A 25552-nucleotide genomic window follows, 5' to 3' on the forward strand; every position below is an offset into this window, starting at 1 on the left:
ATATTTTATCAGTAGTCACAGACCCAAAGAAATCCACTATTGATATTTCTCACATTTTTATCTGTAGCATCTGTGTAAATGTTCACATGTGCATATAATTTTTTTCCCAGAGAACTGGATTATGATAGCATATAATATCTTATGAACACTTATTCTGTGCTAGATATATTTCAGGACAATCTGTGTGTATAAATCCATTTATTCTTATAGCCACCTTATAGATTTGGATGGAGACTGAGGCTTAAAATTACCCAGTTAGTCAACAACAGAGCAACATTGGAACTCAATCCTCTGTCATCTGTCTGCCCTCAAGCCCTATGCTCTGTCATTTCTTGTATTTGTATAGTTATATTGAGCACATATGCTTAAATAATTCCTTTTTTTTTTTTTGGGTGAAACCACAATGTGAACATTTTCTGAAGTCATTTGATTGATCAACTCTGGGTGTTCTTGTTAAATGTGAATTTATGTTTATATTAATGAAAGGCCAGTTTCTTATAAACGGCAAAACATCAAAAGTAGAGATTTTGAATATATGATTAAGTGAATTGTTAATTAAAAATTAGCTAGTACTAAATAACCTTTAAGAAACCTTTTAAATTAATGATACAATGGATGTAATGTGCACCATGGTGACAAGCTATTACAAATGTGAAAGTTGCTAAGAAAGTAGCTCTTAAAGTTCTTGTAAAATAAAAGTAACTACATGAAGTGATGGATGCTAACTAGACTTATTGTGGTGACCATTTTCTAATATACAAGGATCAAATCATTAGGTTGCTCACCTGAAGCTAATGTTGTCAATTATATCTCTATTTAAGAAACTAGGGATTCGGTGATAATTTGGTTGCCCAGTTAAAGACTCAGTTTTTCTAGGTTTGGGAAGGCTCTAGCTATTAACTGACTTCAAAGTGACAAGTGATTCCATACCTGCACATACATACAATACCACCAGTTCAAACAAATATTTACTGGACCCATACCATGTTACATGTGCCGATGTGGGTGCTGGACTCACATACATTGAAGAAGACATGGTTTGGCATTCAAGGTAAAAAATTTAGCTTTAATACCAAAAACAAGAATTATAATGAATTTACCAACATCAGACACTGTCAAGAGCCTCATATGCATGACCTCACTTACTTTTGACTGTTCTCCCATGAGACAGGCACTACTAACATTAGATATTGATCTGGAACTCAGAATTAGCAACATTAAGTAGAATAGGTTAGTGAAACCTAGGTGGTTGACACAAAAAGAACAGAGAGCTAACGGAGGTTTAAATCAGGAGAGTGAGAGAATGTAATATGGTCACATTTATAAGAAAGGTAATTCTGGTAGTCACGTAGAAAATATATTAGAACTAGAAAAGATGGCGGCAAGTAGACTATCCTCTGTTCACAGGTTCATTCAACAAAACAGAGCCATCTCTGAGTTTCCTTTTTTCTCTTTTTATCCCAATAATCAGCAAGTCCTGTCTCCAAAATATTTAATATAAACCAAGTCTATCCATTTCTTCTCAGCTTGCCTGGACTACTCTGATAACCCCTTCCATGTTCTTTGTGCTTCAATTACTACCCCCTTCTTTCATACAATTCACGAGTCAAACAATATTCTGAAACCTGTAGTGAAGAATGAGATGAGATTTCTGATTGGGGGCAGGCGTTATGATGTCATTGAGAGACTTTAAGAATAGCACAGCTGCCAAGATAGGGAGGATAACACAGATAACACAGGATAATTTGGGATTAGACTATGTTAAAGTACTAGCTGATTTTGAAACCTAGTTAAATTGTTTGCAGTGTCAGTTTCCCTACCTGAAAAAAAGAAAAAAAAAATATATATCTGTAACACCTATCTTTTTCTTAGGCTGACTCTGATGCTTAAATTGTGAGGAGGTATATTAACATATGTTATAGATGCTTTATAAGTATTCATCATCCCTGGAAAATGAACATTCTAAATAGGGACCATTTTTGGGTAATAAATAGGGTTGCTTTTATGCACTAAAACTACGTTAACTATTTTTGATGAAAATCCATCTGAAGTCTATTATGTAAATCTATGCTATAATTAATAGAATGCAAAGAGAATGATTTAATTTTCCCCTGATGATTCATAATTAATAAAATACAAACTTTGTCCTCTTTAAATTTCACAGGTATGGTCAAGACTTCTGGCATCCTTGGGTACCATGACAGTCACACAGCACAAAGGATAGGTTCTAGCTGGGGATGGGGAGTGAGGCAAGAGTGATTCCAACTGCAATCTTGATTGCAGGCAGAAATTTACCCTAGAGAGATTGCTATCTATTTATGGGATGGCTGGATGGCATCAATGCCTACCAGAATCTGCTTCATTAAAATCTAAGCACAGGCTTCTGGGTTTAGCCATGTTGGGGTATCTGTACTAGAATTTTTTCTCCTGCTATAAAGCACTATAGAACTGTACTGGATATATATGGAAACTATATATTTAATACCTGGACAACAGGCATCAATGTAAGTTTTACGAAAAGAAATCACCCTAGGGATCCCATATTCACCTGGTTTTCTCTTTGAGGGCATTTTTTGGATACTGGTACAGGAAGCTGAGCTCCAGAGGGAGAGGCTACAATTTAGGGATGCCAGAACAGAACAATTACAATTTGAGAGGAGGTTCAATACGTCTGAAGATTACCTAGGAATTCTGAGTTGAGTGCTAGGATGTGCATGTGCATAGCATAGGCATATGCTCCCTTAAGTGAGAGTTGGGCATATGCCAGGTGCTGCTAAACTTTCATCTCAGCCATAGCATAGACCTTTTTGAGCAGCTAGGCATACAGTCTCACATGCCATGTTCCTGAGGAAGGACCACGCCACAGAGTAAAAGCCATGTACTAAGAGTAAAGCAAATCTGGAAACAAACAAACAAACAAAAAACTGTTCTAAGAGAAAACAGACAAACAATAAAATCAAATAATCTCTACAGAACAAAAAAGCATCTGTCAGTAATTTAGCTGTCTGCCACAACAAACTCAGAAACAGACTCAGAGACAGCATAAATCAGAGTATCTATCACATGTCATTCACAATAGTTAGCGTGTAATTTAAAACTGAACAAGAGAAGAAACAAAGTTGTGACCTATAAAGACAAAGAAGCAGCAAGCAATAGAAACAGATTTAAAGATAAACTGAAATTAGCAGATGATATGCTCAAAGACTTAAAGGAAAAGATACAAAAAAGAAGTGAAAAAAATGGGGAATGACATCACACATGAAACCTATAAAAAACAAGAATCAAGTTCAAGTATTTGAAATAAAAGAAAAACAACTAGATGTACTTAATAGCCAATTATAAATTATGAGAGAAAGAGGAACATACCTGAAGACAGAGTAATAAAACAGAGAAAAAGAATTAAAAAAACAAAGAAGACTTCAATAGCCTGTGAAAAAGGTTGTTACCCCAGAAGGAGGGACAGTTTTGGGCAGAAAAAATATTTCACACAATATTGGCTGAAAATGTCCCAATTTTGGTAAAAATCATCAACTAAAACTCAAAAAAAAATCTCAATTGAATCCAAAGTCTCTCAAGTGTAAATAAAACTAACCCTGTCAGAGTAAACTTGCTTTAAGTCAAAAAATAAAAATCTGAAAGGCAGCCAAATAGAAGCTAGGTTATATAACATACAAATAATATCTGATTTCTTATCAGAAACAATGTAGATCAGTGAATAACATCTTGAAAGTACTAAAAAACAAAAACAAAAAACCAACCCTGGCAATCCTGAGCTTTACATTGAGCAAAAATGTCTTTTATAAAACAAGGGAAATAAAAACTTTCAGATAACATTTGTTGGCAGCACACAACACAAAAAGAGGGTAAAGAAATTTCTTTAGGCCGAAGTGAAATGACTCAAGTAGAAATCTCAATTTATAGGCATACAGTAAGACAATTATAAAAAGAAAATATATAAATGTTTATATATTTTTACATTTTAAAATTCCTTGTAATTTCTTGAGAGACATTTATAGTAAAAATAATAGTCTACTATATATTTTTTTAATGAAGATATAAGTAAAATATTTGACAATAACATAATGATGAAGGGGACAAAAATTTATTTGTTGACTATCAGAGATTTAGTGCTGCACAAAAGGGACATCATGATTCATGCTGTCATTCTGAAAGGCACTTTCATTTTCCATACAAAGTATTTTTAAAAGATCCACCATTTGTGCCACTAATAAATTTTGCTTCCAAATTAGATGACTACAAAGACCAACACAGGTTTTTTTTTTTTTTTTTTATAATATTCACAACTTCTTCAATCTTATATAGAACTTTAGGTTAATTATAATGTAGCAACAATGATCAAAAGCGTACATTTAGAAGTAAAGAAAATGTTACTTGAAGTTGCCTTTGAAAGTTAAATAACGGTTGTCAAGAGCTTTTTATTTTGATTTGAATATTCAAACTTCAAATTCACCTAAATTCCAGTTGCAGTTTGAATAAATGCACCTATTATTATAGGATAATCACTTATTCACTATCAAAATGCATTATCAGTAAAGTTTCACATAATCAAAGCTAGCCACAACTGTTTATGCAATAGGCTGTGAAATTATCATACTATGAATAGCTGACATACTTCTCATACATGAAATCTTTGTTTAGCGTGAATCAACTACTATCAGAGGTCAAAACTGAAGTATTCAGGGACACAGATTAAGCCCAAAGTTCTAATATACTTCAGTGCTTTTCTGAGTAGTTATTCTTTTCTCTGTAGATTCAGAGGTAATTTATCTGCATTTCAAAAACCTATCAGGAATTTCTGCATTTATTAGCAGGCCCTAGTATTTTGTCATTTTGAGAATTAAAAAAATAATGAAATCTTGTAATAGTTATTTTCTCATTTTGGTAATGCAAAAGGCCATTTCCACAAAAAAAAAAAATTATTAAAGTAATGCTGATTTACAACACTGCATACGTTTTAATGGTATAGATTCATACCTCTATAAATAAAAGTCATCACACCAAAGCACTAATAATTTTCCACCACAGTCCAGTCTTCTCCCTTTGCTTGCAATGGCCCACCCTCCCCCTCTGGTAGCCAGATTTCTATGGCTTATATTGGCTTGTTTTATGTGCTACTTTGCTTTTTTCCCCTCATAGTTTACATATAGTAAAATAATCTAGCTTTTGTCTTTCTCCAATAATCCCTTATAGCCCACCCATATTGCAAGAAAACATCTCACATTTCTGACTTTTTTATTTTGTTATATTTAATTTTATTATATTTAGTTATATAGGATTTAAAAATCCTTAAAATGTCAAAAAGGTGACAAAAGGACTAAGAATCAAATGCACATGCAAACCCTGAAGAATTTTAGGCAAAAGATTGTGAAGAGGTGAAATGGTTTTAAGGAAGCAGTGATCTTCTGGCTCAATTCTAAAATCCATAGTTATTTTGTTTAGATGACCAAAACCTCACCTATCCTTTTAATTCATATTCATTTGAGTATGTCAGTAGGCTGCTAAAAATGAATTGATAATTCTTAACAATTTTATAGTGAAACAACTATTTGTGGGCAAAGAGTGAATGAAATCGTGCTAGTAATATAAGCCTTAAAATAATACTTCCAGCTGCTTAAAATCTGGTAATAATTTTGCTCTTTTGGAAATTAAACTTCTCTTTAGTTGCTAATTTTTAAAAATTTCCTGAATATTTTAAATAGACTTTGCTAAAGATGAGGTCAGTTTTTCAAAATCAATCAAGTACCAAATGACTCATACTTAAAAAATGCTTTCTACATGACCAAGTAAAAAAGAAACATCTATTATCTGCCAACTATTTTTGCTATTTCATATCTCTTAGAGGTATGAAAATTTCTGTAAATTTTCTGCCAAATGGCAGAAAGCTTTTCAAAAAGCCTAGTTAACAGAAACACCTAGTTAACAGCACTGACCATGATGAGTGGTAACGTACATAACACAGGTTTTCTTCCAGTTTAGAACAATCATGCGCATTTTCTGAAGTCCTCTTCAGGGAGACAGTCAGGATAAAAGAAACAGGGTAAAATGGTCCTTTAAAGTCCTTTGTATAATTTAGACTAAGAGGCTATTCCAGGTAGCCTTGGTGAAGTATTTCAGCAATGAATACTTCAGATATTCACACAGACTTGTACACTGTTTAACTTATTATTAAAGCACTGAAAGAAGGAATCTATCTTTTAAATGAAATTAGCCTCAGTAACCTATATTGCTGGAAGACAAAACTGGAGATAATAAAGGTAAGGAACTATTGCTATTATAATAGACCTGGCAATACTTTAAAAAAGTCAGAATGAAGGAATTGGTGGCTCCTGTGATACTGAAATATTCTGGAAACATAACTAGTACTTGCCTGGGGTCTTTCTGAATGCTGTCTATTGATGGGGATCTTGTGGTGCCATCATCACCTGGTGTTGCGTGCTGAAGCCTGTTGTAATTGCACTCTTGCACCCGATACTGGATTGGCCTGTAGGGCTCAGCATAGGTAGCTGTTGTATTCAAAGCATAATTATTTCTTTGGTATGTAAGGGTACTTCGTTGGCTGGACGTTCTTTGCAGATTTCCAACACCTACTACAAAGTCAACATTAAAAAAAAAAAATTAGTATGTTCTTTATGAGGTCATACTTTTTAAAGTCAAAATATTTCTAAATTTAAGGAGCAGTATACCTTTTAGCAACTATAAAATTGCTTACTTTTAGATTTTACAAATCTAGCTCATTAGTGCTTAAAAAGAACTAATATCTTTATATATATATATATAATTTTGGCAATTTCATTGAGATTTTGCAGAAATTTCATTGAGATTTTGCAAAAATGTACTTAGAATTTGGCAATTATTTCATTTAGTAATAGCAATAAGATATTTATTCAAACTTTAGATAACTGAAACCATGAAACTGAATACCATATATACAGACTACTTAATACAAGTATAGAATTATGGACTTTGATAAATAGGAAAATTTACTTCATAAGAGATAAGACTGATAAATAAAAATTTTCTAGTTACTCCCAAATTATTGTATAATTCTGAGAATACAGGAATACACACTGTATATACCATTTTTTTCCTAATTATTGTAAGTAGGTATCTCTTCAGTGATTCTTCAAGCAATTGAAAGCTTTAGCATTATTTATTGGTCCTATTAAAGAATTTCCTCAATTTACAGAACATAAGAACAAGTGAAATATCTCTTTACTAATGTTTATTAGAAACCAAAACATTCTATAAAAAGAAAAACCCCACAGTGGACTACATTGCTAGTTTCTGGCAAAGAAGCTGTTCAAATACCGTTTTCTGTGTATTTCTTAAAGCTGTGCCTTTAGGGACATAGCATTGCTACCTGGAGCTCATTTGTGGGCATGTTAATAAATCTGTACTACTTCTTTAAAAAATAAAAAGATTGGGTCTCTTGAGATGCCATGAGCCAATCCAGCATCATCATTATCATTAGCAGCAGCAGCAGCGTCAACAGCTTACACAGTCACAGGTTGGTTTCTTCTTTATGGCAGCTACAGCGTGGTTTTATGTGAGGGTGGGGGAGCTATGGTATGATGCACTAGCTCCTTATTTTATGCTGTTACTGCATTCCGTCCCAGATTGAGTCCATCATAAGGAATATTTATTTCACATTTTACATTTAAGTATTCAGAAGAAATCCAGTATCTAAAAAGAGTAATACCAAGTACACTTGGATTATATACATGCTAAATCAAAGACAGCCAAATAACTCATGTATGGATTTCCTCCAAATACATGTTTTTGGCAACTGAAGGTGCAAAGATATATTCCAATAAAGGCTTTCTCTTTTATATCTGAAATGCTTCTAACTCTTGAAGAACCTGATTTACAGCTCTATAAACTTATTTGTGAATTAACAGTACCATCACTACGCTCATTGATTACATTGAACTTAGGAAAAATATATCACCTATAAATAGGTACTAAATGAACTTCTATTTTACTGCTTATCGATCTGCTGTCACAGCTGCTTATCTGACAACCAAATAGGCAACATAATTTCATTCAGAGCGGAAACCAATCTCAATAAAATCCTTCTATTCCTGGGCCTGTGAAACTGGAAGGCAGTGGGAGAGTGCTCATGCCCACCTGAGCCCGTGCGGTACAGCGCTGTCTGTGATCCCTGCAGCTCCACAGCACCGTGATTTGGGCTGCGGTACACTGGGCTGTAATAGGTCCTCCCCTCATATATAGGAGTGATGTGCAAGTCAGGAGACACAGCGGAACGGAGGTCTTGCCCCAGCTGGCTGTGCTGACTGGCATAGGAGCTCCGTAAGCCTAAAGGCAGAAAAATGACACCATTGAGAAATTTAGAAGGCGATGGTGAGGTTAAAAGCCCAACCTCTATCTAAACTACTAGGGAAAATTTAAGTCTAAGCAACAGAGCTTGACAAAGAGGGATGTTAGATGTGAAAAGAACACCATATGTCTTTTTAAAATACATTTCCTTATTGTCTCCTGACACCAAGGAAAGTAAATTTTCTGATACCAACAACAACAAATTACTAATCAATTCAAAACTCTGAAATTCACTCCCCAACTGTAAGTTATTCTATGGTGATGACCAAGAGAATGGTGACAAAGAAGAGAATGATCATCATTCCATTTAAAGCCCAACACCCAAGATGACACCTACATGACAGTGATTAGTAAAGGCTGGTGTTCAAGAATTATGTTGAAATATGTTTCTCAATTATTTAACCCATGCTTTTTCTAGGAAGATGTGAAATTTAACAAAATTTGGACTATTACCAGTGAATGAGTAATGTGGTTTTATCAAGTATTATTTTACTACTTGTTTTTCACTGTATTTTTCCCTTTATTTTTTAAATAAACACCTTTTACTTTTAATAGGCACCCAGATGCCAGAATCTTGTTTACCCTTTTTCTAATATAAAGGAAAAGTGCAAAGGTAGTATGTTAATATTAAATCATTTGAAATATTCTTTAATTCAAAGTGTTAAGAACTAATGTTCACACATATTTCATGACTAAAAAAAAAAAAAAATGCAAACCCAAGCATTTTATTTTCTTTAAAAAGTAAATTAGTATATTCTGAATTATGACACTCAGAAGTTTATGTTTTCTCAACATTGGTAAGTAAAACTGTAACTTGGTAAGAAACCAACTAAGGTTAGATTTCAAATAGGAGTGAAAAAGCATAAACTTATCTGAAGTCAGTCAGTATATATTAACTTTAAAGACTGCAAAGAATTAACATAACAACAATTTACAAATAGAATCCTGTTCATATCCTGTTCACTCAGTTAATCACATCACAACTAAAAGAAAATGGGCCTGAATGAGTGATAACTATGTGTTACTTAGTGAGGAATGGAAAGAAAGTTAACACTTAAATGAAAGATTACCTACCCTGAAAGAAACTAAAGGAATGCAATGCAGGATTTGGAGCTATTGACATCTCACCTCCTGAAGTTCACAGTTTTAACAATGCTTTAATTGGAGGATGACCCAGTCAAACCTTCTCATTTCAAAAGCAAGGAAATTGAAAGCCCAAAAGGAAATGTGAGTCATCCTCATCTAAGAGCTACTTCCTGTAGAGCTGAGAGGAAACTCCAGGTCAGAGCTAGCTAGCACTGCACACCCATCACTGCACACAGCTCTCTCTCAGAGATCAATGAGATGTGGGATGAGAAGCCTTGAACTCCAAAGACCTCCAAGAACATGAAAGAGTAAGGTTAGCTGTCCAGGGGTTCATAGAAATAGATATAATTCTAAAGATGAGTGTTGTTAAGTCCTCTTTCTAGATTTCAATTTTTACTCACTGGCAGATTTCTCACTGGTGGTAGAATAGAAGTTATATTTCCTTATAGAACATGCATGCATATTTTGAACAAAAGTGCATTGTTCTTATTAATAATGATATAAGTGGGAAGGTAAATGACCTACTACCTGATATTCTTGTCAATATAAGGTGCTATTTTAACATGCAACAGACCAACAACTCTGTGAAATGCTGAAGATCACTCACAGGAGGACAGAGGCAAGGTGAGCACTGGCTGTTCCTGAAGTCGGTGGACCCCTGTGGCCCATGATCATGTGGAATATGAACAAGCATTCTGTACCACTATCAGAATGTTACATTCTCACTGTGTAAGGATCTGGCTAGATTCTTCACTGGAATCCATGCAATACGGAAACTTTTATAAACAGTTATTAAGATTCAAGGAATAGGTAACATAAGCTTTTTATCACTTAGCAATATAAAACATATCCAGTAATAGTCACATGTTACAGAATTATTAGTGAGATGAGTGTATGTTATATGACAGATTATAACGCAAACTATGACAGAATTGTGAGGTGCAGCACTTGCTTGGTACTAGAAATCTGTGTGAATAACATAGCAAAGACTGTTACAATTTTTGTTTACTATTCAAAGCAAGTTCTGTAGATTAACAATTCAAAAATTACAAAATTACACAGCCCTTGTAGATTAAGTAAAAAAATTATGTGCAGAAAGCCCACTACAATAACTTAGTATTTTTTTAACTGGAAGAGAAGTAATAAGTGCCATGGATGTTAGCAGAATTATTTTTTCAGAAGCATTTCCAAAGATTAATTTTTAAAAATGTCATTTACCCTCCAAAAAAAGAGAAACACTGATCTTCCATGATTTTAATCCACTCAACAGTTTCTATTTGCAATTTTTAAATACACATTGGTTTATCTATTACAATGACACATTCCTTTGATATTTAAGACATGAAAAATAAACAAATTTATCTTGCAAACAGATTCTTTTTATTCTAAAAACTTTGCAAGATGCTATGACTATACTGAGATAATTTAGGGCAGACATTTTTCTGTTGTAGGAAATATTTATATACTTATTTATCAACTTTTAACTTATGATGACCAGTATTCAAATGTCTATTTTCAGGCTTATCAGTTAGCAGGTTATTAACCCTTTGAAGTCAAACCACAGCAAACACAATGACAAGCACATGAGTTCCTGAAAAATTAAAGGGAAGCAATTCACAAATTAGGATCCATGATTAGAGTAAGTGGGCAGGTAGATGATGGCAAACAATGCTTCCCCACAAAGTGATTTCACCAGCACTGTCACAGAAAGAGGTTTTTCAAGCCAAAGGTAAGCATTTCTCTCAGAGTGAAGAAAGTGGTGAGTAATTGTGTATTGACTTCCTTCCCTGAGCTTCTACTCATTCTACTGTAAACAGAGATTTCTGTATAGCTGCTCTGTATATTCATAGCAGGAATACAGAAACCCTCAGAACTATTTATCTTTTTAGCATTTTCCTGAGAGGGAGAATTTCATAAATGAATTCTACCTCAGATTGCTGCTTTCTTTTCAGAGGCATGCCAGAAAATATCTATGCCAAGAACACTCCTCTGAATGAGAAAGAAGTAGATTTTCCACCAGGAATTTCTTTGAGCTTGAATCAAGTTCAATATTAATTCTTCATGCAAAAATTATTCAATTAGAAAAATCTCAAAAATGCTTTACCTTTCCCAGAAGCCATACGGAAAAGATAATTTTACTGCACAAAAATAGTGAAAACTTATATAAATAAGAAATACCAAGACCCGGTCAAAGGACAAATTACACAATAGAAAAAATACTTGAGAAACACATTACAAGGAGCTAATTTATTTCAAGTATAAAAGCTTTTACAAATTATAAAAAGACAAAGATCCTTAACATGTGGTTTGCAGAAAAGAAATAAAATTACTAATAAACTCTTTACTTCAGTTATAATCAGCAAAAGCCATTTAAAACAATGAAATATAATTTTTTCATTACCATCATGTACCAGATGGGACATTTAGGTAAATGCAGAACTAGCAAAGGTGCAGGGAAACAGGAACACGCTTAATAGCTTGGCCTAGGAAACGTATATAATAGAACCTTATTGGTATGAAAGAAAAGAAAATATAATGTGTGTACAACTGTGTGTGAGACATATGGATTACATATGAAACAAATATTCTAGAAGATACAAACTGGTGATGTCAGAAGGTGAAGGTAAAGAGAAGCCTTTCACTTTTCATATTTTCCTGTATTGTACTGTTTACTACTGTATACAATATTGTATTGTATAGTTACTTTTAAAATATAATTCAAAATATTAAAGGGGAATTTCATTTTAATAAAAAGAACAAAGCATATGTATATAATGTGGGAAACTATCAATGAAAAGAAAAAGTGGTCATAATATCAGGGCCCTAGTTGATGTCTTTCTGTTTTAATCTGAGTAGCATTTGAAGATAATTTGTAAGAGCTTTTTGCATTTCCCATTCAGATGTCAAACTAAGACAGTAGGTGAGGAAATCCTTCTTCTACTGTACACTATTAAAGTATTTCTTAAGGGGAAAAAAAATCAAATATGTAAGCAGATAATCTAATACTACCTTCTAACAAAGTTCATGTGCTTGGGTTTGGGTAGGGTTGGCCAGTAAAAAAATTTATTATAAGAACATAAAACTCAAACAGCTTAGAATTCCAACTAATTCTTCTAAAATGCAGAAAAGAATCTTTTATGCACTACTATTGTGTGGGGAAAGATATATTCATCACAAGAGTTCTGCTGATACAAAAATATGTAATTTCATGCACTAAGAATTACAGAGCTTAAAAGACAAGTCAGCCAGAAGTCTTCAGTGTAAACTTTATGGTAAAACCTTTTTTCTATGTCATCATGTTTTTTTCCAGCTATGCGTGCACAGAAGAGCACCTCACTGGGCTTTAAGCAGGGCAGTCACCCTGTACTCACCTGTCAGGCTGTCCGGCCGAGGTGGCACCATCCTCTCATAAATGTCATACTGCTGCTGTCCGAATTGTTCCATGTCGTGAACAGTCCTTTGCAGGGAAGGTCCCAGATGCTGCGGTACAGCAGTCATCCCTGAGCGTTTGGGGGATGACGACCCCACCTGGCCTTGGGATGGAGAAGCTATTCGAGTCTGAGCATCCGTCAGGGTCAGTGGAGACCCCACTCTGGTGGTGGTTTGGTACTGAGGGGTTGGTCCGTTGGGATTGGAGGTTTGTCTTGAGGTGACTGACCCAATCCGTCGTACAGCGGTAGGGGAGGAGGGTCTCTGTGTGGAGTAAGGAGAGGCTGCCCGCTGAGCAGGTAAGGTGGTGGAGGAATATGCACTGGGGTTTAGTGGTCGGGAGTCCGTCACTGATGGAGAGCCAAATCCACTACCCAAAGAAGTTCTCAGTGACCCCCTTGAAGGAGACACGCCTGTGCTGATAACATAAGAAGGAGACTGTGCTCTAGAGGGAACTGAACTAACTCTTCTCATGGCCCGATTGGCTACTGATGGCTGATGAAAAGGGGGGAAAAAAGAGAATGGGTTTATCCAGGGTTTTATATCCATTTTCATTACAATAAAAATACACATAGCTTACCATAAGACTATGAATTCATTTTATTTTAGGTATCTAAGTTTGTTTTCCTTTTTAAGTATTATAACTAGACCTAAATTTTACCTGTGCTTTCTTATTCTATGTTTTTTTGGGAAGTATTTTCCACTTCAAAATGCTGAAGTCAATTAGTAAAAAAACAAATTCTCCTCTGAATTTACTCTCAAAAGCACGTTTACACAGTTCTAATCAAATTTGTCTCTTAAACTAATTTCAACTCTTTCTTTCTACATCCTTTCATCTACTAGCTATTGTCTTTAGGTGGTGGACTTAAAGAAATGCAAATAAGGGTGCCCCAAATTCTGTTTCTATAGGAGCAGCACTAAAGCTCTTTGATGAATCCTTAGCCTAATCCACTGGAAAGGCCAGAATGTGTCTGAAGAGCATTTCTCCCATGGCTGTTCTGCCTATGGAGTTGTTAAACTGTAAATGTTTTCTCTGATCCCTTTCTTGATGCAGCATATCAATGAGAAAAATGGTGGCAGGACTGGGAAACTGACCTGTGGGAAACATGCTAGGGCTCTGGGTTACAAGCCAGTGCCAGGCTGCTGTGCATTCTTCAGTGATTGCCCCCTTTCACTTTTCATTGTGGCAGTAAGGAACACAGATACGATAAGGAATTTAAATGTCACAAGAGAATGCATGCCTTGTCTCTAGGTATATCTTGGGCAACTGGACTAATTGACACACCTGCCTTGACACTGCATGTATGCTCAAGGTCAACAATTCTGGGAAGGCAATAACCATGGAGGGGGCTTTGGGGAGAGAGGTGGACAGTAAGCTTGTAACAAGACAAGAAAGGAGTTTAAGTACTAGTAGATAGTTGGAAAATTAAAATCTGTACTTGGGATTTCCCAATAGTGCTAACAATAGGTAAAGAAAATCCCATATAGCCACCCATGTTCTCCTTGCAACCTAATTCTTCACTGCTAGGAAAAAATTCAACTTACTGTAAGTTGAAAAAAAGATAATTTTTGTAGTTAATTACTATTCAAAAATCACTTCAGACCTACAGACATGGAAATTCACCTAAGAAGATTAAAGCTTTTCAAATGTCTCCAGCAAAGCTTCCCTAATGGTAAAGAAGGAGATGTATAATTTGAAGACAGGGTTGCAGCCTGAAGTAGCTTGCTGTAAGACTTCCTGTTTCAGCTTAAAAATCCATGTACTCTATCTGTAGGTGTTTGAATATAAACATTTGCTATTATTTAAAAACTTTCCCTCTAAGTTGTTGGGTGAGAGTACTTGAGTTGTATTATGTTTCTCTCTTGGCATCAGAAACCTTGGCCCACTGCTCTATGTATTTTCGGGGTTTCTCACACTGCTTTGTGAGAAGCATAGTATTTGTCTAACTTTCTTGACCATCTTGCCATTTTTCAGCTCCAGAGAAAGCTCAGAGGGCATTTGGATAGAAAATTATCTTCACTGGTTACCACCACTTAGGAATCCTACTGCTTCTATTAATTCTGGAAGATGCCATGGAAGTGATGGGAATCAAATGGCAATAAGTGAGGGGCTGCATTTTTGAAAATGCAATTTCAATATTATTCTTTTTGACTATCAAGATAGAAATCCTTAACTTACCTGAATAGATATGCTTCTATATAATAACAACTTTCTATAAGTGGTAATCTCTGCATTTTAGCAAATAAAAGGTATGCTTTCAGGAAACAATCCAGGGAAGGCAAGAACCAGTTAGAATGAACCAGTGTCATTTTATATAGGTGTGAGAACAGCTCTCCTTCCTTAGGACTAGAATGTTTTAAGTCTAGTATTTTTAGGAATCGTAACCCCTCAGGGACTACAATATTCCACTTAATTCTCTCATATTCTTGGCTGGGTTCTTCCCCTCATGCTAACCTTTTTGCTTCCAAAAGAATTATTCCATTGTGTGGAATTCATTAGAATTCACTAATAGGAGCTAGTTAATAGAAACCAGTCTAGTTTAAGTTTTATGCCTTAAGATTCCTTATACTACAGATTTGAATATAATAAAAAGACTTTGCTACTTTATTCTACAAATTCAAAATTGTATACCTTGCTATTACTTTTCATAAGATTTACCTATATAACAGATATTCAATTAGGAGGGTATTTCTACAAGGAGCTTGTGTTTGCTTACCTGAACCAATGTTTGCCCTTCAGCTCTTGAATTCCGTACCAAGTGGTTATTACTTGATCCTATGAATGAATGCTGCTGTCTGTTATCTGCCTTATTTAAATTCTGGCTGTTGTGGAAACTGCCTGCTTCCTGGTATCCACTGTCGGAATAAGAATTCATTTGTGTTGAACTTCTTGAGTTACCCAATGATCCTGCAGGAATGAAATCAGCACAAAGCTTATTTTATTCTTCAACGCCCACTTTCAAAAATAAAGTATTAAAGCCAATCCAATACTTAAGAGATAATACAACAGACCCTCACTTTCATGCAGGGATGTCTGTTCTGGTGAATAGAGGTTCCCTTGTTCTGGCTCTGTCCTAATGAGATAGTTGTTGGGATGGACAGCGTCAGGAACTCTAGGTTTGCTTACGCCAGTATTTGGCACATCTGTAAAAAAAGATTCATCAGCTAAAAAGCGAATCACAATGATACATAAAAACCTGCCCCCCGAAAACAGATCAAGATTTTTGTTAGTAACATCTTATAATCTATGTATTAATATAAGACTATTTCACTTTAAATTGTATTTTGACTCTAACATGAAAATATTCTATACATTCAATGAATTAGTAATTTTGCTAAAAGTCATGACTTTATCCTGATTACCAACCTCAAATGAATTTATAGTTCTATTACATTAAACTCTGAAAACTGACCTTCCCACTTGAAAAACTCAGAGGTGCCTTCCTCCAGGAAGATTAACAGAATGTGGGCAAGAATGGTAAGCAAGTATTTAGAAAAAAGATTCTCCCTATCTCTTTGGAAATGAAAGCTTATAGTATTTTTATTATTGAGGCTAGTGATAAAATCTTTAAGGCAGGGCTAGTTTTTTAAAATAACATTTCATATCATATATAAATCAAAGTTTTATCCTCTATATATAGTTGCAAAGTAGAAATTTTAATTTCTTATGCATTTGTTTTATTATTTTGGTATTTTTTCCAAATAAATACAGATAAATGTAACCATTTAAACCAACATTGTTTCTTCCAGCCAAAGCTGTCATTTTCATTAATTTTTAATTTTATCAATTTGCTATTTTGAACTTAAAAAAAATATCTTCTTCCCTATTCTAACTTTTTCATGCTACAACTTAGTTAATCTAGATCATACCTGCTTTCTCCTAATTCTATTAAGATGTGTCCTTTTTTCAACTTTATACAAATATGTCCTCTTTTCTCCAGTATCCTTGTCAAAAAACATTTGCCCATGTTCTGATTATCATCACTACAGTTCTTCAAATTTAACCATCCCATTGCTACCTTTTTTTTTTTTTTTTTTTCAGGAATGCTGCTACAGTCTCACTTCAGAGGTTTAAATTAAGCCTGTATCTCATTCTGAGTCGAACGCACAATCCTAAGAATTCCAATGCCTTCATTAGTCTTTTCTGATTTTCTTCCTTTACTATTCATTATGACCCCATCAATTTGCCAGGACCTGCCAATACAGTTGTGAGAATGTAGAGATATTATATATGCCCATGTGTTACTGCCTGGGGCCAAAGAGCTCAGAAAATTTTCCTAAAGGAAGCAAAATCTAAACAATATACACTCACAGCAGGGGGGTCAGCATTTCTTTCTTTCTTTTAATAACAACACCACTGTTTCTTCCCACTACAATATAAGCTCACTGAGGGCAGAGACTCTTCAAAATGTCTCTGGTATATGGCTGTTCATTATTCTTATTATTTTCTCGCCTGGTCCATTATACTCCTGCTATGAGCAAAACCATCCGGTATTTTTCTTTTTCTTTCTGGCTTATCTCACTAAGCATCTTTTCCAGCTCCATCCAAGTTGCTGCAAAAGACATGTGTCATGTGTTTCTTTCTTTCTTTTTTTTGGGCTGCTGAATATATGTACCACATCTTTTTAATCCAGTCACCTACTTTTGGGCATTTGGGCTGCTTCCATGTTTTTCCAATTGTAAATAAAGCAGCAATAAACATGAGAGTGCAGGTATCTTTTTCAATCAGTGTTTTTGTGACTTGTGGGTAGATATCTAGGAGTGGGATTGCTGGGTCATAGGGAAGCTCCATGTTAAGCAGTTTGAGGAACTCCAAATAGTTTTCCATAGTGGTTGTACTAGTTTGCATTCCCACCAGCAGTGCAGGAGAGTTCCTTTTTCTCCACATCCTCATCAACATTTGTTGTTGCTAGTTGTTTGAAGATGTGCCATTCTCACTGGGTGAGGTGGTATCTCATTGTATTTTTAATTTGCATCTCCCTTATTATGAGTGATGTTGAACATTTTTTCATGTTTGTTGGCCATCCGCATTTCCTCTTTAGAGAAGTGTCTTTTTAGCTCTTAGGGCAGACTCTTATCTGATTTGTTTACTTGTTATCTTCAGTGCCTAGGACAAGTGCCCAGCACACTTACTAGGTGCTCAGTAAAGTGTGTCGACAAATTTCCAGAAAGAATGACAGCTTATTTTTTCTTAGTGCTGATTCACATCTGACATTGTGCTATGTGTCTTTACTTTATTGTATTCCCTAAAGTATATCTGTGTCAAATCAAAATTTTAAGCACTGCTGATCAAACCTGTTTGGAAAGTGAACAGAAAATTTATGGGAGAACTGGGAGATTCCACTACATTCTAAGCCTTTGACTGGATGTCAAATTCAGTACAATGTTTTATTTCTAGCCTGTAGAAAGATTTGCTGACACACTTAATACAGGTTTATAATGACCTGTCTCCTGATTTATCACTTGACTGTATATATCTAGGTGGAAGGATTCTATGACAGTTCTGAATTCTTAAGTTTGTTGGAATGTCAAAAAGATCACAGATTGTATATGGTTTCATAGGAATATGCTGAAACATGATCTGAGTCTTTGTCAGGCTGATAATGTCTGAGAGAGACCTGCTTTCATTTTAGGTCTTCTATTAAGAGCTTCCCAAGTTTTAAACATTCTTAGAGAGCAATTCTTGAAGGAATTTTAATAAGAGCTAAGTAAAATACACAGCTTGCTAGGCTAGAAGAGTGTTACAGGAAAGGGGGATGCCTGGAACAGTTATACAAGAGATGGTCTGAAATCAGAGCTATGAAGCACTCCACCTCTCTCCTGCAGCAACCGAACACTGGAAATCAAATGTGAAAGGCAAGAACTACAGAGACTGAAGCGAAGAGGTGACTTCAAGACTTCTTACAAATGTAAAAATGTACTGTTTTTGTAAAAAGTAAAAAATGTTTAGCTAGTTCTTACATTTAGCATTAGTACAAGATAAAGCCTGAAACAATGCATCAACCTTTCACTTGGAAATACTAGGTTGACACAGTATCAGGAAATACATCTCCTGGAAACCTAAAACCCTTACACTGGTGCATATGCCATGCCACCATCTTTTATATAAAAAAAGTATTAGGAGCTATTATCTAAACAGGAAAAGAGAAAAACACTCTAAAAATATGTACCTCGGAGATATTGTCTCTTCACCAGTGGAACAAGCAATTGTGCTTAAACTATATTTAAGAGATGCAATTAAAATAAATTATTTTAAACAAATTAAACACAAATCATGAGATATATACTTCCATATTGCTGACTCTAATAATAGCAGAATTAGTGTCTCAGAAAATACAAAAACAAACAAAATAACCCCAGAAGTAAGGTAATGATGTATTCTTTAATATAGGTAAAAGGACAGAGTTAATAATTAGAGCACTAAAATACTAAATTCTGATGTCCCTCAAACCCAATTAACTAATGGGCTTTAGAGAACAGGACATAATTTTATGCTTTATCTTTAATATAAAAGGTCATGTTTAAAAAAGAAAGTTGTTAAAGAGATTAGTATGAGCTATAAAATAACATAATTCTATACTATGAGAGTAAGGTCTTCAGTAGAATTTTATTTTTTTAAAGATTTACTTATTTATGCATACAGAATTGGGGTATAAGCCGGGGTACAGGGGCAGTGAGAGGATTCACCAGAGACAAGAGAAGGGTGTAGAACAGTCAGATCGATGAAGTACACTGCTGAGGGGAGAAGCGGGTGGGTCAGGAGAGGTCTGCTGAGCCATGTGGATCACCTCCGGGGCTGGGGATCGAACTCATGCAGAAGTGGCTTTAGTTTCTCAGTGCTGTGCTTTAACCCGCTGTACCACCAGGGAGGGCAGGTCTTCAGTAGAATTTTAAAGACACTGATAATTACATGGTAGAGCAGGTTGATTATTTGAGACTACTTGGTAAACTAAAATATTTATAAAGAACTTGCAATTAATGAAAAGTCAATGATATCTGCCTAAGTTTTCATCTCTTAAGAGGGTGGGAAGAACAAATCCTAAAAACAAAATTGAAGGGGCAATAGAAGACAAAAATAAACTTAGTTTCATAAAAAGTAAAGATGGGTAATTTTTCTACTTCTGTAATAAAATCTGATGCCAACAGATATCTACAAGGAGATAATACTGACATCTCTTTTGAATCATTAAAAGTTAAATTATTTTTCAAATTGCCAAATTATATGTACACACATAGATGTATGTTGAGATAGTCACTATAGCTCACATTTTTTCTAATTACTGAATAAAACATTTTTATTATAGAATGCGAAGGTTCCCAAATATTAATTATGCAATCTTACTTTGAAATGAATGTCTTTTAAGAACATCTGCTGGATGTAGAATGGAAAAAGATACTAGTCAAATTCACTAGAGAAGCCACAGAAATTTCCAGAATGGAGTTAATTACTTCATGGTCAATGCTGTAAACTATCATTAAATAGCTGGCAAGTTGTGATTTAGCACAATCAGAACATGAAATTGAGAGACATTTTTATGAGTAAAGATAGGCAAACAGAATGTGAATGCTACTACTTCTTTAATCTGTGTATTGAAGAACATGTGCTACTTAAGAAAATAAAGTCACAAACATGTTTTCTGGGATACCAGAAATATACTATGGGGCATTTTCAAACATCAAATTAGCATCTTCTAAGAAAATGCATATTTAGAAACACAGAATTTGCACAAGCTTCAAGGTAGATGGAAATAACCTCCATCTGGGAGGTGATAAAGATATGGTGCTTCTGGCATCTTAGATTTCATCAGATTGCCCCAATATTAAAGTAAAAAGTAATTAGAAGAGGTAGGAAAATATTAGTGGACAATGGCCAATAATGCCATAGAGTTATGAAATCTGGTGTGTTTTTTTACTGTTAAAGCTCATAATAAAAGATGAAATATGAATTACTTTACCTATCTGTGACAAATCACACAAACAAATACTAAATGTTCATAGAAATATGTCAAATAAAAAGTCTAAAGTCTCTATAGAACCGGAAATATTCAAATGCCTCTGCTTTTTTAAACTCTGTGCCTCACTGTTTATGCTATATGAAAAGACAGAAGTCTGTACTGTGTGTAAAATCACCATGGAAACAGGAACCTAGAGCGTTAGTGTATACAACCCCTGTACCCAGTCTTTCACAGTCCAGCATGTGCTAGATTCTCCTTGTTTGTGCCTATTCTGAGTTGCTATGGTGTTAAGGGGTTTGTCTTTAAATAAAAGATAGTTCAGTGTGAGTTTTGGCAGGAGTTGTGGGACAGTAACAGCACACAATATTAAGGCAAATGAGAGCTCAGTTTGACAGTTAAGGGAATTGAACTTGTCATGTTTCTTGCAACTCTAGCTTTGGGGTGGAGGTTCAGCAATCCTACTTAGAGGGGCAACAATTTGTGAAAAATGTGAAAGAATTTTATCTTGTAATTTCCTATTTGACCATGGGACTTTCCATTTCCACAGGACCAAAGACTCAGGAGGAGTCTGTTTCCACAGAGTTGCAATATTTTGGTGCCTTCTATGGCTAAGTAAAGCCCGTGATCAAATTCTGGAAGATATAGGAGATGGCCCTGAAAAGACTTCCCCTCAGTAACTACTTTGATAGCTGACATAATTCAGCTATCGCAGGTAATTATTATAGGAGAAAATGAGATTACTGGGAATACTGTTACTGAGTGAATATGTAAACAGTGATGGAAACAAGAAGGATACAAACATTCTTTGGTCCAGAGACTGGGTGTTGAATGTTATGTCAAGAAAGTTACAGATACTTGGCATTTTCTGACTCAAATATAACTACTGTATATGCTATATACTTTAAAAGGTGTCTTTTAGAGGCCTTCCCGGTAGCCTAGGATTTAAGTCTCAGTGTTATCACTACTACTGCCTCAGTTCCCATCCCAGCCAGTTAGGTGACCCACATGACACAGTAGACTTCTCATGTCTTGCCCGCTGCTCCCTTCATCAGTGTATTTCAGAAGATCTGCCCGTTCTGTCCCCCACTCTGTCTCTGGTGAATCCTCTCACCCCCAACATTTCTGGCCTATACCCCAGTTCTATGCAAGAAATAAAATATTTTTTATAATGGTTGGCTTTTAATGGAAGTAAAGACCATGTTTCTTGAAACTTTTCCTAATCTGTTTATTTTGAGTGTCTATCGTTTTTGGATCTTGTGCAAACATATATTGTCTTTTAATATTAATACAATCATGGTTTAAAAGATTTCATATAGCTAGAAAACTGTGAGAAGTCTTAGAAAATAGAGAGGTAAATTAATAAGTATCTTCAAGTTCACTTTTATCTTTGCTCTGAATATCAACTTTTTTGAAACACTCATTTATCTGAACTCAGTATTACACTTTAAGCAAAATTTGTATATGTATAAATTGGTACAGAGTGCTTTACTTGACTTCTACAATAACAAATCTGGAAAGTATTTTAATTTTGCATGCCACTAAAGAGATCTGTTCAAAAATATTTTAAAATAACTAAATTCTGCTCAGACATACAAAATGACAAAAATAATTTTCAGGAACAAAAAATAAAATGAACAAGAATTCCCACATATAGTTATATCAAAATGGGTGTTTATTGAGTATTTTTAGACTGCGTACAAACTTAGTTACAGGTGTCATACCTTCGATCAAAGTTTATTCTGTGTATCTATAAAAGGAAACTAGAACAACAGGCATTTTAGTAACAAGGATGAAAAGAAAGGGAGCACACATGTAAAGTGTTCAACAGTTGAGTTTAACAAAAGGCTGTGGGGCTTTCACCTCCTATGGAGAAAGATGTAAAAGAAAAAGGAATTCACTATGTAAAAAGTCTGTCTATAGAAAAAAGTGTTCAAAAATCACTCTAAAACAGTTTTTCAAAGACCTATTTGATTCCTTTCAATGTTACCAAACATAGAAATGGAATATATGATAGGATAGATTCTCTGTTAAAAGAAAACAACAAAAGAACATTTCTTTAATAAAAAAAAAAACTATATATAAATTGGTAAAGAATGGTATTCACTATCAAAAGGGATGAAAAGGTCATCTTTTGAAACTAGGTTTGTCTATTGTTTTTAATTTTTTTTCCTTTTACCGGAATACAGATTTTTTTTTTTTTGGTGTAAATTATCAAGATAAAGCTAAATGAACAAATGAAATTTGGAGGACAGTATTTCTGATGCTTCCTGAAGTAATAGCTATAACCTGAGGGAATGTAATACGGTGTGTTGGGGAGGTGGTATTGGGAAAAAGGAGCATTAAGACTTGAGAACTTTCATTTTACATTAGCTATGTCATAGACTACTTCTTCACATTATCACTAAAAGCATGAGAAAATTTAAATATTTATTTGACATGTTTTCCGGAAACAAAATGTTAAAAGCTAAAATTGGCTACTTGATTTTTACATGAAGTACAAACACTATATTTAAGGTTTCGGGGGATATGTTCATATACCAACTAGATAAGCAGTTTATAAACATTCAGACGTATGTTTGCTAAAGCAAAAAGCTGACTTTCTTATTTGGTGGTTGTTACTTATGCACAAACAGTGAGAAGTATACAGGTCTAACCTAGTGAAAGGCTGATGTTCGGCATGTTTAGAGGTAATTTTGCTTAACAAGGGTTCATTTAGCAAGATTCCAACTGCATGGAATAACATTCTCTTGCTTGGAAAGCTCATGTCCTTCATCCATAGCTGGTTTCATTTATGCTGGGGCTAATCTTCAGCACACTGTTAACTGTATGATTGCTTTAGCACATGCCATTTTGATATAGGATTTAAACTCAAATGTTCTGGATTTTTTGTTTAAAGAATTTGTGCTTGAAATTTTAAAAATTCAATTCTTCCAACATACATGAAACTAGTATGAAAAGTATAATTAAGCATGCCTCAGATTTAATAGTTGCATGCATTTTACAGTCCATTTATCTTTTCCTTTTTTTGTTACTGAATTTTAAACAGATCCCTCTCCTTAGATGATTTCAACTTTAAATGCTTCCATATGTATCACTATAAAATAAGGACTTCACAAACCACAATTATTCCATAATGCCATATGAGTTCATAATCAAATTTTCCTGATGTCTCGGAAATGTCTTCCTTCATTTGAACTAATCAGGTTAAGTAAAGTTCATTGACTGATTTTGAGTATGATTGTTAATTAGACCCTTAAATTTAGAAAGGGGTTCCCATTTCATCATTATTATAATATTAACTCATCCAGGAAACCAAGACAATAAATTTGGTGAATATTCTACATTCTGCCTGATGGTTTTTCTCGTGTCACTTACATATTCCATAATCTTGATATTGTCAGGTCAAACTCCTGTGAATGATGGTGCTATACATTCTATTACATCATATCCTTTGGTGTTGCTAAGATCAGTTGATTTAATTAGTAGCAGCCCATACCTCCTATTTTCAAATCCCTCATTGACCTTTCTCCTAACAGAATGAATTTTGGTGTACCCTGTACAACATGGGTTGGGGTTGCTGAAGAATTTAGAAACTATTACTGCCTTAGCCCCATGCCCAGAGGTTCGAATTAAATCAATCTATCTTGTGGTCTGAATAGCAAGATTTTTAAAAACTCCAAGGTGATTCTAATATGCAGTAGGATAAGCAAGAAGGGGATTTTGCATATATTGACAATCTTTGAATTATTTAATTAGGGAATACAAACTGATAATTTTTTTATTTTCCCCACATTTACCAGCAGAATTATTTTGGCACATTTTAGAAATATTTACGTAGCTAGTAATAGGATTATACAGAAATACAATCTGTATAAACAGGCAAGATAAACTTTTAATTACCAGTAAACCAATTAATAATCTTTATTTTAGCAAAGCAGTAGTTCTTAAATTTGCAGAATAGAATCATCTCTAAAGACTGCTGATGCCTAGTTTGAATCCCAGACTTGCATTTAATTGTTTGTGAAGAGGTCTGGACACTAAGATTTTAATAGCTCCATAGGTGATTAAATTTGATCGTTGCTTGTTTGGTAGTGGTTGTTGCATTTATGTTGACAGAAAAAAGTATCTGTTCATTCTGGGACAGATTTAAAAACAAAAGAAATCTGATAGGAAACACAATGGTTTTATTAATTCCAAGATCAGGCTGATTCTGATCCTTCCACAAGAATTAATTAAAAAATGAAATGACCAGTGGTATGCTGATGTATCCATGAAATGTTCTGATTTAATGAATATTTAAATACTTGTACTTTTAAATGATTTTACTGTTTGATTTGTCAATAAATTCTATGGAAAAGGGAAATTTGAAACAAAGTCTTGTTTTTCTAAAATAAGTCAAATAACATTAAATTTTAAATATTCACAAACACTGTACTCTAGTGGTGTGTGGTGTGGTATGGTGTGGTGTGGTGTGGTGTGGTGTGGTGTGGTGTGGTGTGGTGTGGTATGGTATGGTATGGTATGGTATGGTATAGTAGAGTACAGTAGAGTATAACAGTAGAGTAGAGTAGAGTAGTAGAGTAGAGTAGAGTAGAGTAGTATAGTAGAGTAGAGTAGAGTAGAGTAGAAGAGTAGAGTAGTATAGTATAGTATAGTATAGTATAGTATAGTATAGTATAGTATAGTATAGTATAGTATAGTATAGTATAGTATAGTATAGTATA

At 34.5% G+C, this 25552-nt stretch overlaps 1 protein-coding gene across 5 annotated transcripts in view; it reads right to left on the reverse strand.

Annotated features, from left to right (window-relative positions):
• Positions 1 to 25552, reverse strand: part of PKP4 (plakophilin 4) — a 230072-nt gene that overhangs the window by 37405 nt on the left and 167115 nt on the right. For 3 of the 5 annotated variants that reach the window (XM_012727813.1, XM_004674632.2, XM_004674629.2), the window contains exons 5-9: positions 15886 to 16017; positions 15591 to 15781; positions 12816 to 13368; positions 8149 to 8337; positions 6389 to 6608 (exon numbers count right to left, since the gene is read on the reverse strand). In XM_012727813.1, coding sequence (XP_012583267.1) covers positions 6389 to 6608; positions 8149 to 8337; positions 12816 to 13368; positions 15591 to 15781; positions 15886 to 16017 — 1285 coding nt within the window. The remainder of the gene's footprint in view (positions 1 to 6388; positions 6609 to 8148; positions 8338 to 12815; positions 13369 to 15590; positions 15782 to 15885; positions 16018 to 25552) is intronic. The other 2 variants (XM_012727818.1, XM_012727815.1) reach the window with 1 other exon arrangement.

This window comes from Condylura cristata, unplaced genomic scaffold, assembly GCF_000260355.1.
Source record: "Condylura cristata isolate star-nosed mole 26May11 unplaced genomic scaffold, ConCri1.0 scaffold00002, whole genome shotgun sequence".
NCBI classification, from domain to species: Eukaryota; Metazoa; Chordata; class Mammalia; order Eulipotyphla; family Talpidae; genus Condylura; species Condylura cristata.